The following is a 12,516-nucleotide window of genomic DNA, read 5'->3' as shown; positions in this document are numbered from 1 at the left end:
AAACAGAGAGCAAGGCGGAAGGGCAGCGATGGCGAAGGGGACTCCGGCGGAGCTCTGGCAGTCCCTTTTATAGCTGCGCAGAAGAGTGAGAAGTTTGGCGCGGCGCGAAGACCGGGAAGAAACGATCGAGTGCTCTGCCGGGGCGGAGATTGAGCAGCGGTGCGGCGGAGCAGAACTTCGGGGATGACACCGGCGGTCATTGGGCACCAGGGACGGGGCGGCGCAGGCGCAGTTTTGCCAGTGGTTGAGATTTGGCGGAGGCGGGCGTCATCGTGTGGTGGATCTGATGGAAGCGACCGGGGAAATGGCGCTAGGAGCGAGGGCGCACAGGTGAGAAGATAGGCAGCTGCAGTCGTGCGGGCGAGCGCGGAGCAACAGATTGTTGGGGGCGTAGCTCTGACAGGGTGGAAAAGAAGCTGTCGCGGCCGTGGTCTGGGTTGGCGGAGGAGGAATCATTGCGTAGCGCGGACCGGGGCGGCGCGACTGTGGAGAAGCGGCGGAAAACACGGGAGGCGTCGGGCTCCGCAGCCGGGGTCCGGCAGAGTGATGATGGGCGCGGGCTGTGAGGTACTGCAGAAAGGGTAGCAGAGGAGCTTCCGCTGCGATTGGGGAAAAGGGGCACGAGAATCCATCCAGTCGTGGCCGGCGATGAGGCGGAGCGGTGGGTGTCGGAGAAGTTGAGCCACATGGCGGAGAAGCTCTGAGGTGGGCAGGCTACTCGAGTGCGTCTGCCGCAGGGGATCTGGGAGAAAGATTTTGTGGGTCCACCGGTCAGTCTCGGTTGGTCCACTGCTCAGATTGAGAGAGAGAGAGAGAGAGACATTGCGAAAAGACTTAGAAGGATCCGGTGGTGAGTTGGGGTTGGCAGGGTTGGGACTGGGGAGCCAGCGGAGAGGGGTCGGACCTCAGGGGTCGGGACGGGACTGGAGGTTGAGCGTTTCAACTCGGGGAGATGAGGTGGGGGATTTGGGACTCGGATTAAGATTAACTCATGAGATTTGGGGTCGGTCGTCACACTTCAAGGCCAAAGGAAACTGATAACTACGTGCCCCAAATTTGAGAAAATTAGAGCAGCCCTCGTTCTCCAAAAGTTTGAGCATACCCTCGATACAGAAATAGGCAGCATAGTTGCTAGCTCCATTTATAACTCGAGGCAAGTACTCAATCTCTTGATCCATCCAATCAAACATCTTCTTGGCATCCTCGTTGCCGAGAGCTGTTCTGGGAGTTGGATCCGATAGGCAACTGGTCCACAAATTTTCCACAATCTCATATGGGCCAATGTAACGGGGAGCCAATTTTCCTTGGACTCCAAACCGTTGCACTCCTTTTGTCGGGGAGACTCGAAGATACACATGATCACCAATGTCAAACTGCAGGGGTCTTCTTCTCCTATCGGAGTAACTCTTCTGTCGAGATTGGGCAGCGTTGAGATTTGCTTGAATTATCTTCACTTGCTCTTCGGCTTCTACCACTAAATCAGGACCATAGGTTTGTCTTTCTCCAGCTTGGGACCAATTCAATGGTGTCCGTCATCTCCGACCATACAATGCTTCAAATGGTGCCATCTTCAAACTGGTTTGGTAGCTATTGTTATAGGAAAACTCTGCCAATGGCAAGCACTTGTCCCAATTCTTGTCATAATGGATGACACAAGCTCTCAACATGTCTTCAAGAATCTGATTAACTCTTTCGGTCTGACCGTCAGTTTGAGGGTGGTAGGTTGAGCTACGGATGAGCTTGGTGCCCATGGATGCTTGTAGCTGTTCCCAAAAGCGTGCTACAAATTGAACTCCTCGATCAGAGATGATCGTCCTAGGCACACCGTGTAGGGAAACAATGCGGTCAAGATACAACTCCGCATACTTCTTGGCCGTGTGGGTGGTGTGGACAGGAAGGAAGTGGGCAGACTTGGTCAAGCGGTCCACTATAACCCAAATGGAATCATGTCGCTGCGATGAAAGGGGCAGTCCAACAATGAAATCCATGTTGATGTCTTCCCATTTCCAAGAGGGAATAGGTAGGGGCTGCAGGGTACCTGCTACCTTTAGATGACTGGCCTTGACGTGTTGGCAGGTGTCACATTCTGAAACATACCGAGCAATTTCTGGTTTCATTCCACTCCACTAGAAGGTTTGACGGAGATCCTGGTACATCTTATTGCTGCCAGGATGAATTGAGAACTTGGAGAGATGAGCTTCATCTAGGATCTAGTTCCTAAGGTTGGGGTCGGACGGTACAACCAGTCAGTTTCCACAATACACTTTCCCAGTCTCATCCTGCCGAAACTGCTTATACCCTTCATTCTTCAAGGAAATCTTCCTGGTGATCCGCCTTACTTCCTCATCCTTTAACTGTGCTGACCCGATTTGGTCTTCTAAAATAAACTCAAGAGATATGTGGCCGAGGGTTCCATGGGAAACAACTTCCAAACTAAGCCTTCCCATTTCGTGACATAGTGTCTCGGTGAAGTTTGTTGCCGACAAACAGTTGCAAAAAGTCTTGCGGCTAAGAGCATCGGCCACCACATTGGCCTTGCCGGGATGATAGTGAACTTCCACATCATAGTCCTTTATCAACTCCAACCATCTTCTTTGGCGCATGTTGAGGTCGGCTTGGGTGAAGATGTACTTGAGGCTCTTGTGGTCAGTGTAGATGTTGCAGTGGGTGCCCATCAGATAGTGCCTCCATATCTTTAAGGCATGGATCACTGCTTCCAACTCAAGATCATGGGTCGGGTAGTTCAGCTCATGAGGTCGTAACGCCCGTGAGGCATAGGAAATGACTCGGTTGTCTTGCATAAGAACACACCCAAGTCCAGTGCCAGAGGTGTCACAGTACACGTCAAACGGCCTCGAGGGGTTGGGTTGAGCCAAATTGGGGCTGTGGTCAACAAGTGCTTCAGGGTCTTGAAGGCTTCTTCACACTTGTCGTTCCACACAAATCTGACCTCTTTCTTCAGCAGCTCCGTCATCGGCTTAGCTATCTTGGAGAAATCCGGTATGAAGCGCTGATAGTAGCCTGCTAGTCCAAGGAAACTGCGGATCTGGTGCACTGAGGCGAGAGGCTTCCAGTCCATGACTTCCTGTACCTTGCTGGGGTTGACGGCTATGCCATTCCTAGAGATAGTGTGTCCCAAGAACTTGACACTATCTAACCAAAATTCACACTTGGAGTACTTAGCATAGAGCTGATGATCTCTCAACCGTTGGAGAACTACATGAAGATGATCGGCATGTTCTTCTTTGTTCTTCGAGTACACTAGGATATCATCAATGAACACCACCACAAACTTGTCCAACTCGGGCATGAACACCGAATTCATGAGATACATGAAATAGGCAGGTGCATTGGTGAGTCCAAAAGACATGACCAAGTACTCATAGAGTCCATATCTTGTGGAGAAGGCAGTCTTGGGAATGTCACAGAGTCGGATCTTGATTTGGAGATAACCGGAATGAAGGTCGATCTTGGAGAACACTTTTGCTCCAGCTAACTGATCAAACAAGACATCGATGCGTGGAAGTGGGTACTTGTTCTTGACAGTCACCACATTGAGGGGTCGGTAGTCCACACACATGTGTAGACTCCCGTCCTTCTTCTTCACGAACAGGGCTGGGCAGCCCCAAGGTGATGTGCTGGGTCGGATGAAGCCTTTTTCCAACAGATCATGCAACTGGGTCTTCAACTCGGCCAGCTCAGCAGGCGGCATCCGATAGGGTCTCTTGGATATCGGAGCGGTGCCGGGAATCAACTCTATGGAAAACTCCACATCTCTATCGGGTGGCATGCCAGGCAAATCTTTTGGAAACACATCCAGATACTCACAGACAACGAGAAGGCTTTCTAGCCGGGCTCCCGATAGAGGATACGCACAAGGAAGTGCGGACTTAGGGTGTTTCAAGGGTAGGGTAGAACTGCCATGAAAGGGTGAGTTGATGTGGAGGGTTCGGGTAGCTGTGTCTAGGACCACTCGGTGTCTGGTCATCCAATCCATCCCAAGGATGATGTCTATTCCTTCCAGGTCAAGGATGATAAGATTTTCCCTGAAAAGAGTTTGGCCTAGCTGGAGAGGTACAAGAGTAACGATCTAGTCTGAGGCTATCTTCCTTCCAGGAGTGGAGATCACATATGATCCTTTAGTGTGACCGGTACTCAGCTCACATCTTTCTCTAGTCTTACTCCCGATGAAACTATGGGAGGCTCCCGAATCAAACAAAACAACAACAGCTTGATTTAAGACAAGGAATGTACCCGTCATCACTGGCGCACCTTCGGGGAGTTCGGTCAAGCTGGTGTAGTTGAGCCGTCCTTGTCGAACTTGCACCTTGGGCCTTCTTCCTTTGTTCGCCATGGAGTTCTGACCAGGCTGCTGATTTCTGTTCCTGGGGCAGTCTTTGGCGAAATGCCCTTCATTGCCGCAGGTGAAGCAGCGGTTACCAGTTGCAAGACGCGGTGGTGGCTGTAGGGTCGGCCAGGGCGCCTGTGGTTGGAAGCCAGGAAAATGAGGTGCTGCTGCTGGCGGAGGTCGGGCAACCCATCTTCCCGACTACTGAGGTCAGCTGGGTGCCTGAGGAGGAACCATCCGGAACCTTTGAGCGGGCTGGCTTGGAAATGCCACGGAGGCCTTCCTCTTCTGGTCGGCTTTGAGAGCCTGCATGTAGTCCTCTTGGGAGATGGCCAAATTGACCAACTTGTTGTAGGTATCCACCTTAATGGGGTTTAACCTCTCCCTGAGCTCCAAGCTTAGTCCTCGGCGGAATCTGTCCCGCTTCTTCTCGTCTGTGTCCGCATGATAGCCGGCATAACGGCACAGGTCATTGAAAGCTTGGGCATAGTGCAGGACATCTCGGTTTCCCTGGGTAAGAGTCAGGAACTCATTGAGCTTGCGCTCTAGGAGACCTTCCGGAATGTGGTGTCCTCTGAACGCAGTCTTGAACTCGTTCCAGCTGACAACATGGTCGGCTGGCAACATAGCATGGTAGTGATCCCACCAGAGCCAGGCGGAACCACGCAGCTGTTGGGCTGCAAACCGGGCCTTGTTATGGTCGGGACACTGGGCGGTGAGAGGCTCGAACTTGGATTCGATGGTGCGAAACCAGGCGTCTGCGTCGAGCGGGTCTTGTGTCTTCTGGAACAAAGGGGGTTGCGTCCCCAAGAAGTCCTCATAGCAAGCAACATGAGGTTGCTGTTGAGCCCTTCCACCATGGGGCTGCTGCTGCTGTTGCCCCTGTACAAGATGCCTCAGCAGCTCAGTTTGAGCCACTAAGATTGCCTCTAGTGGAGATGGAGGTGGGGGCAGGGGAAGATCTTGTCTCTGCTCGCTGCTGCTGGGCACAGAGCCGGATCTGGTGCGATGCGCCATCTGCAAGAGTCAACGCCCCATCAATTCCATAAGCTCAGAAGTAATTCTCAAACAGATGGGAATGCATAGGTTAAATTCTCAATGCGACTCTTGCCAACAATGTAACACAACATAGCTGGATAAAGGAGATACATATGTCCTCTTGCCATCTTAGTTAGCATCTATCTTAACTCCGCACACAACTTCAGGTGAACCATAGCCGGATTCAAGGAGTTCCATTACATCTGACCTTAGGCCAAGGGTCGGGTTAGGCAAAACAGCACAAGAAAAGGGGTCGGCGAAATGAACCGCACAAAAAGGGGTCGGGCGATGAGGCGGAGCGGCGGGTGTCGGAGAAGTTGAGCCACGTGGCGGAGAAGCTCTGAGGCGGGCAGGCTACTCGAGTGCGTCTGCCGTGGGGGATCTGGGAGAAAGATTTTGTGGGTCCACCGATCAGTCTCGGTTTGTCCACTGCTCAGATTGAGAGAGAGAGAGAGACGTTGCGGAAAGACTTAGAAGGATCCGGCGGTGAGTTGGGGTCGGCGGGGTCGGGACTGGGGAGCCAGCGGAGAGGGGTCGGACCTCAGGGGTCGGGACGGGACTGGAGGTTTTGCGTTTCAACTCGGGGAGCTGAGGTGGGGGATTTGGGACTCGGATTAAGATTAACTAAAGAGATTTGGGGTCGGTCATCACACTTCAAGGCCAAAGGAAACTGATAACTACGTGCCCCAAATTTGAGAAAATTAGAGCAGCCCTCGTTCTCCAAAAGTTTGAGCATACCCTCGATACAGAAATAGGTAGCATAGTTGCTAGCTCAATTTGTAACTCCAAGCAAGTACTCAAACTCTTGATCCATCCAATCAACATCTTCTTGGCATCCTCGTTGGTGGGGAAAGGGGAGGTTTAGCACCAAACTCTATGAGAGCCACCTTATATCATTTGTAGATTTTTGTAAATCTGTTCTTTAGTAGTTGCTCTGCTTCCTCAACAAAAACTTTCTGCTCTTCAAGGTTCTTGGCAAGTGTATGAATCATCGTATCTCTTTCCTCGCAAGCTTTATGCTTGACAGCACAAGCTTTCTTCAAAGATAGGATAGTTGTTGAATCTGTCTATATATGAGGGATATGGGTACCCCATGGGTCCCCACCAATTAGGATACTGGCCAGACCTGACACGTGGGCCCGCACGACTAGGACGTGCGAGCCGAGGACATGAAATTACTTGGAGTACACATCAAGGAAACTAGATGGTACAAATCTACCCGTATATCGTGGGACGCGTATTGTAATCCGACTTAGATTACCTTCTATGTAACTACCGAGTAGATTAAGTTCAAACCAACTTCTAACTCTTGGTCATCAGCCTATATAATGCGGCCGAGGGAGCCTCCTGAGGCAATCACCCTCGTATCCCCTTCATGTTCTCATGATCACCTTTGAGTTCTTGGTTTCGCAATCACCCTCACCTACAAATCAACCACTTGGGTAACCCCCTGGTGGACTGCTGGGCTACTAAATCTGATAGTTGGTGTGCTAGGTAGGGGTGGTTGCGAGATCATTTTTGTGACCTTGATGGCATCCCGTCCCGACATTGTTCTTCCTAAGAACATGAAGAACCTCCTCACCAACCCAGTCCAGATTCAATTCAGGACCATGCTGGTGGATTCCGATCCGACCGCTTTTTCTATCAACTTGGCGACTCCCGTCGACTCGACGACCTCTATCCACTTGGCGTCTAGCACCAGCTCAACTCCCGTCGAATCAGTTCTGGCGGGACAAGTTCTCCACCCAAGGATCATCATGACAGTTGCCTAGCAGGTCGGCAAACTCTCTCTCTCTCTGAGAAGGATCCAGATCTACTCACTAGCGCCCGCCCACTCGTGCCCTCCGACCTGATCGCTAGGCTAGATTGCATCAGTAGCACTATCGCTGAGTGCATAAAACTGTCCAAGGCAGTGTCGCGTGAAACCAGGTCGGTGCAGGGTTTGTCCCGCAACCCCTTTGGCCTACAGAACTCGGCCGTCGAGTACTCCGCCAAGCTTGATCAGGTTTTCTAGATCCAATCTAGAGACCTGCCCGAACCCGCCCAGTTTTTGGACTGTGGTGAATTCCAAGTGCCTCACATCATCCTGACACCAAATCCCTATGGAAGCGATGATGAGAGTAACTATTCCACGCAAGATCATGAAGCTTTCATAATCTCCACTGATAAGCCACCCCGGGATGGTGAAACGAAATCTCAAGAAGAAGGCCGTAATGCTAGGAACCAGAACCGTGCAGCGCGGCGCCAACAGGAGCAAGCCGACACCCAACAGCAACTTGTTGCTAACACAGATGCATCAGGTGACCAGTGCCAGCAGCCGCGCAACGACTACAACAACGTCGACCAAGGTGGTGCTCAGGAAAGACGCAGGCACCATATGCGCACCTGCAACCTACTGGTCGTTGAGTAGGCCAGCCACAACGTCTTCGCCACACCCCAGGCCAACCTGGGGGCTGCCTTTGCTAAGCTGGAAAATTTTCCAGATTCAGACCAAATGCGATGGATTCAGGAGCAACTCCAAGTCGCCAATGCCTAGATCAAGGAGTAGATCAACAACCGACCATTCTCGGTCCACATCTTCCAGGCACTCTCAAAGCCAGTATGAGCATAGCGGATCCGACCAATGCCGAGGCGATCATGCAGATGGTTGATTGGAACCAATCCACGAAGAGGCGGGGGAGCAAAATGCTATCCAACCCAACCCACCAGTCAACAACAACGCCAACCCGCCCGTCAACAACAATGCCAACAACGGCCGTCAGTGCGACAACAACGATAACTACATCACGGCGGGAGAGGCAATAATGATATTGTGACTAGCTAGAATGGCAATGGGATCTTTGTGATGAGGTGCATGACCTTCATTAGAACCGTGACATACGCACCGACCTCAATAATCGCCACAACGAGCGTGATGAGAATGAGCTCCGCTGCCATGCCGAGTATGATTGCGACTATGGTGCTCCTGTGCCTAACCGTGATGCAGAGCGCAGGGATCATCATCGCCAAGAAGATGAGATGCGCCAACGCGCCGACTATGACCGCGTGTATGGCACCCCTGAAGATGCCTACAACCCACCCAGGCATGACTATGACTACATGTATGGTGCTCCCGAGGATGCCTAGTACCCACCCAGGCGCAACTACGGTGGACGCGGCAGGGCCCCTCCTATCCAGTACTACCTCAACAATGATTACAATGATGACATGACAATCGATGGCTTCGCTGCTTTCACTCCACACCTCAGGGCTGTTGATTGGCCAAGCACATTCAAGCTGGCCATCAACGAAAAGTATGGTGGTGATGGGTCCAGCTCCGATCTTGTGGCTGGAGTATCTCTCTCCAAACAACATTGATAGTTGGGGACAGATCGCTAGAGCTGTCACTCAGAATTACCAGGCCACCTACAGTTGACCTGGTAATAGGGAAAAACTTGGCCACGTCCACCAAAGGATAGGCGAACCTGTTCGAGAATATGCCAACCGCTTCTTTGAAAATCGTAACAGATTGGCTAGCATCGAAGATCGTGATATCATCTAGTACTTTCGCTCTAGCCTGATGAACCGGCCCATGTTCAAAAAGTTGTATGAGGCTGCCCCAAAGATGGTCGAGTGGATGATGAAAGTTGTCAACAGAAAAGCTGACATCGAAAAGGCGGCAAAAGTTCAATTCCAGAACATTAAACACCGCCTGGCTGACGACTACGATCAGCCAATTCACGATGAACCCCAAGCACGTTCAGAGCCTCGACTCCAAAAAAGGGCCCCAGAGGTCTATGCTGCTGAAGGTGACCTGGCCAGGCAGACCACCTTCAACCGGGAAGAATTTAATGGAACCCTTAGTGCTCCGTACCTGTGACATCCTAGCCCAAGGCTTAATAGGATTGATAGAATACTCATACCAATAAGTTGCAACTTCTTTTCCGGAAGCTCATCCTCAAATAACTCCGGGGTTAAGCATGCTTGGCCCGAGCAATTTCGGGATGGGTGACCGATCGGGAAGTTCTTCCCGGGTGTGCACGAGTGAGGACAAAGTACGCAGAAAAGACTTGTGTTGGTCTGTGAGGGAATTTTTGATATCCTAGAGAGCTGCCAGGTGTAAGCGGGCCCGGCCCCGGGGGGGCGGGACGCCACAGTTGATATCAGAGCTGACTCTCGCGGTTTCACGGGCGCGTGCGGTCGCAGTTGCGCAGGCATGGTGTGCATGGCTGGTGTGGGCCTAGAGTGGTCACATAGCATGGCACATGCGCTGGCACTAGACACACGGACGTGGCCAAGAGGGGACGTTCCTGGCTTGGGGTTGACCGACGAGGGCGTCGGTCTTCTAAGTTGGTGAGTATGTGACATCCTGGCCCAAGGCTTAATAGGATTGATAGAATACTCATACCAATAAGTTGCAACTTCTTTTCCGGAAGCTCATCCTCAAAGAACTCCGGGGTTAAGCGTGCTTGGCCCGGAGCAATTTCGGGATGGGTGACCGACCGGGAAGTTCTTCCCGGGTGTGCATGAGTGAGGGCAAAGTACGTAGAAAAGACTTGTGTTGGTCTGTGAGGGAATTCTTGATATCCTAGAGAGCTGCCAGGTGTAAGCGGGCCCGGCCCCGGGGGGGGGGGCGGGACACCACAGTACCCCTTCCACAAGGACGCATGTCACACTCTCCGAGATTGCACAGTCCTGAAGAAAGAGCTTGACACCCTGGTGGAGTACAAGTGACCACGCTGCAACGACTACTGTCGGGATAACAACAAGCATGACTATCGTAGCCATGATGACGACCGTCGCCAAGTTGACCATGACAACCATAACAACAGTGCCCGTAACAACCGCAACGGTTGGCACCATGACAACCGCAACAACCGCAACACCAGCAGGCGTGACAACCGCGACAACCGCAACACCAGCAGGCGTGACAACCGTGACAACCAGAACAGAGAAGAGAGCCGCGATCAGCCACATCAAGATGCCCAACGACCCAGTGCTGACCAGAACAGGGACTTCTAGTGGCCTGAGCGCCAAGTCAACATCATTGTGGGCAGCCGCAATGCATTTTGTAGTAACCGCCAGCAAAAGCTATGCCAGCGAGAGGTGCACTTTGTCTCTGTACAGCCAGTTCAGTATCTACGATGGTCAGAATAGTCTATAACTTTCTCCAAGCAAGATCATTGGGTCCACATTCCAGATCTTGGGTCCTACCTGCTAGTGGTCTGCCCAACTATAGATTGGGACCTACTCCCCAAGATGCTGATTGACAGTGGCAGCAGCCTCAACATCAGATTCACATAGACCTTGAAATGCATGGACTTCGACTTTGAGCGACTCCAGCCCTGTGAAGAACCTTTCTACAGCATCATCCCCGGAAAAGGATCCTACCCCATTGGCTGAGTTGTTTTACCAGTCACTTTTGGCACACAAACCAACTACCACATGGAGAACCTCATGCTTGAGGAGGCTAATTTCAAGACTTCCTACCATGCTATCCTTGGCAATCCTATGCTGGCGAGGTTTATGGCATTCCCACATCACACTTACCTCATCTCCAAGATGCCAGCCCCAAACGGAGTCCTCTCTATCTATGGCGATGTGGAGACATCATATAGATGCGACATCGAAGCTGTGCAGCTTGCAGAAGCCCTAGAGCTATCAGCTAAAGCTATCGCCATGGTAGCCGAGGCCTAGAAGATGAGCAAGGACCAACTAACAATCCCTGAGAAGGAGCCGACCTCCATGGCGTTGCAGCCTGACCCCAGGGTCAAGAAGATTTGCCTTAGCCTTGAAGACCCGACCAAGACAACCCTCATAGGGGCTGACCTCTCAGAGAAATAGGAACTCACACTCACCAGTTTCCTCCGAGAAAAGTCGAACATATTGTGACGGCCTCGGAAAAAAAATCCTTCGCATCAATCTTAATCCGAGCCCTGATCACCTGTCTTAGTTTTTCCAAGCCTAAGGGTTCAACCTCCAGATCTTCCGACCCCTGCGATCCGACCCCTCGCCGTGGTCTCCCCAGTTCCGACCCCGCCGACCCCCAACCTACCGTCGGATCTCCCTAAGCCATCCCGCAGCATCGCCCTCCAGTTCGAGCAGTGGACCACCGAGACTGACCGGTGGGCCAACGAGATCTTTTCTCCCAGATCTTCCGCGACAGGCGCACTCGAGTTGCATTCCCACTTTAGAGTTCCCCCACCGCGTGGCTCAACTCCTCCGACGCCCGCCGCTCCGCCTCGTCTTCGGCCCGTGACCGGATGGATTCTCGCGCCCCCTTCCCCAATCGCAGCGGAAGCCCCTCTGCAGCGCCTCGCTGCCTGCACCCATCATCACATCGCCAGATCCCGGCCGCAGAGCCCGATGCCGTCCGTCTTTTCTGTCACCTCGCCACAGTCGCGTCGCCCCGGTCTTCGCTACCCGACGATTCTTCCTCCGCCAACCTAGACCGCGGCAGCAACAGCTCCTTTTCCCGCCCTGTCAGAAGCCGCCCCGACAATCTGTTGCTCCGCGCTCGCCCGCGCGCCCGCAGCCGCCTGTCTTCTCACCTGTGCGCCCTCGTTTCTAGCACCGTTTTCCCGGTCACTTCCATCAGATCCACCGCACGACGATGTCCACATCCGCCAAATCTCAACCACCGGCAAACCCGCGCCTGCGCCGCCCTGACGTCAGTGCCCAATGACCACCGGCGTCATCCCCGAAGTCCTGCTCCACCGCCCTCGTCGCTCAATCGCCGCCCGGGCAGAGCACTCCATTGCTTCTTCCCCGGCCTTCGCGCCGCTCCCCCTTCCCTCTTCCGCGCAGCTATAAAACGGGATGCGCAAGCCCCACCGGAGTTTCCCTTGCCCTAGCTGCCATCTCTCTTGCTCCCTGTTCAAGCTCACAGCACCACCACCTAAGTCTGAGGAACTCTCCTCTCTGCTCAAGCACCACCGCTTTCCCGATCCACCAGCCACTGCTTTCAGTACTGCCCAAGAGCTTGCTTGTGATCCACAAGAAGCACCGCCACTGCTGGACATTCTCGCCGCCGTCCCAAGCCCTTAGTTCTTCCACCCAAGCCTCCTCTGTAAGATGAAGGTAGGCTGCCAACCCCTGTTCGCTTCGCCCGACCCCTCTTATCCACCCGACCCCAGTTCCGTCTCGCCCGA

The 12,516-nt window shown here is 52.9% G+C and overlaps 1 protein-coding gene across 1 annotated transcript in view; it reads left to right on the top strand.

Annotated features, from left to right (window-relative positions):
• Positions 1 to 8,512, top strand: part of LOC140220264 (uncharacterized) — a 33,580-nt gene extending 25,068 nt beyond the window's left edge. Inside the window, exon 3 of the mRNA XM_072290284.1 lies at positions 8,373 to 8,512. Coding sequence (XP_072146385.1) covers positions 8,373 to 8,512 — 140 coding nt within the window. The remainder of the gene's footprint in view (positions 1 to 8,372) is intronic.
• The last annotated feature ends 4,004 nt before the right edge of the window (positions 8,513 to 12,516 follow it).

Source organism: Setaria viridis, chromosome 8 (genome assembly GCF_005286985.2).
Source record: "Setaria viridis chromosome 8, Setaria_viridis_v4.0, whole genome shotgun sequence".
NCBI lineage: Eukaryota > Viridiplantae > Streptophyta > Magnoliopsida > Poales > Poaceae > Setaria > Setaria viridis.
Note: the sequence above shows the minus strand (reverse complement) of the source record. Positions and strands in the feature narration are given on the sequence as shown.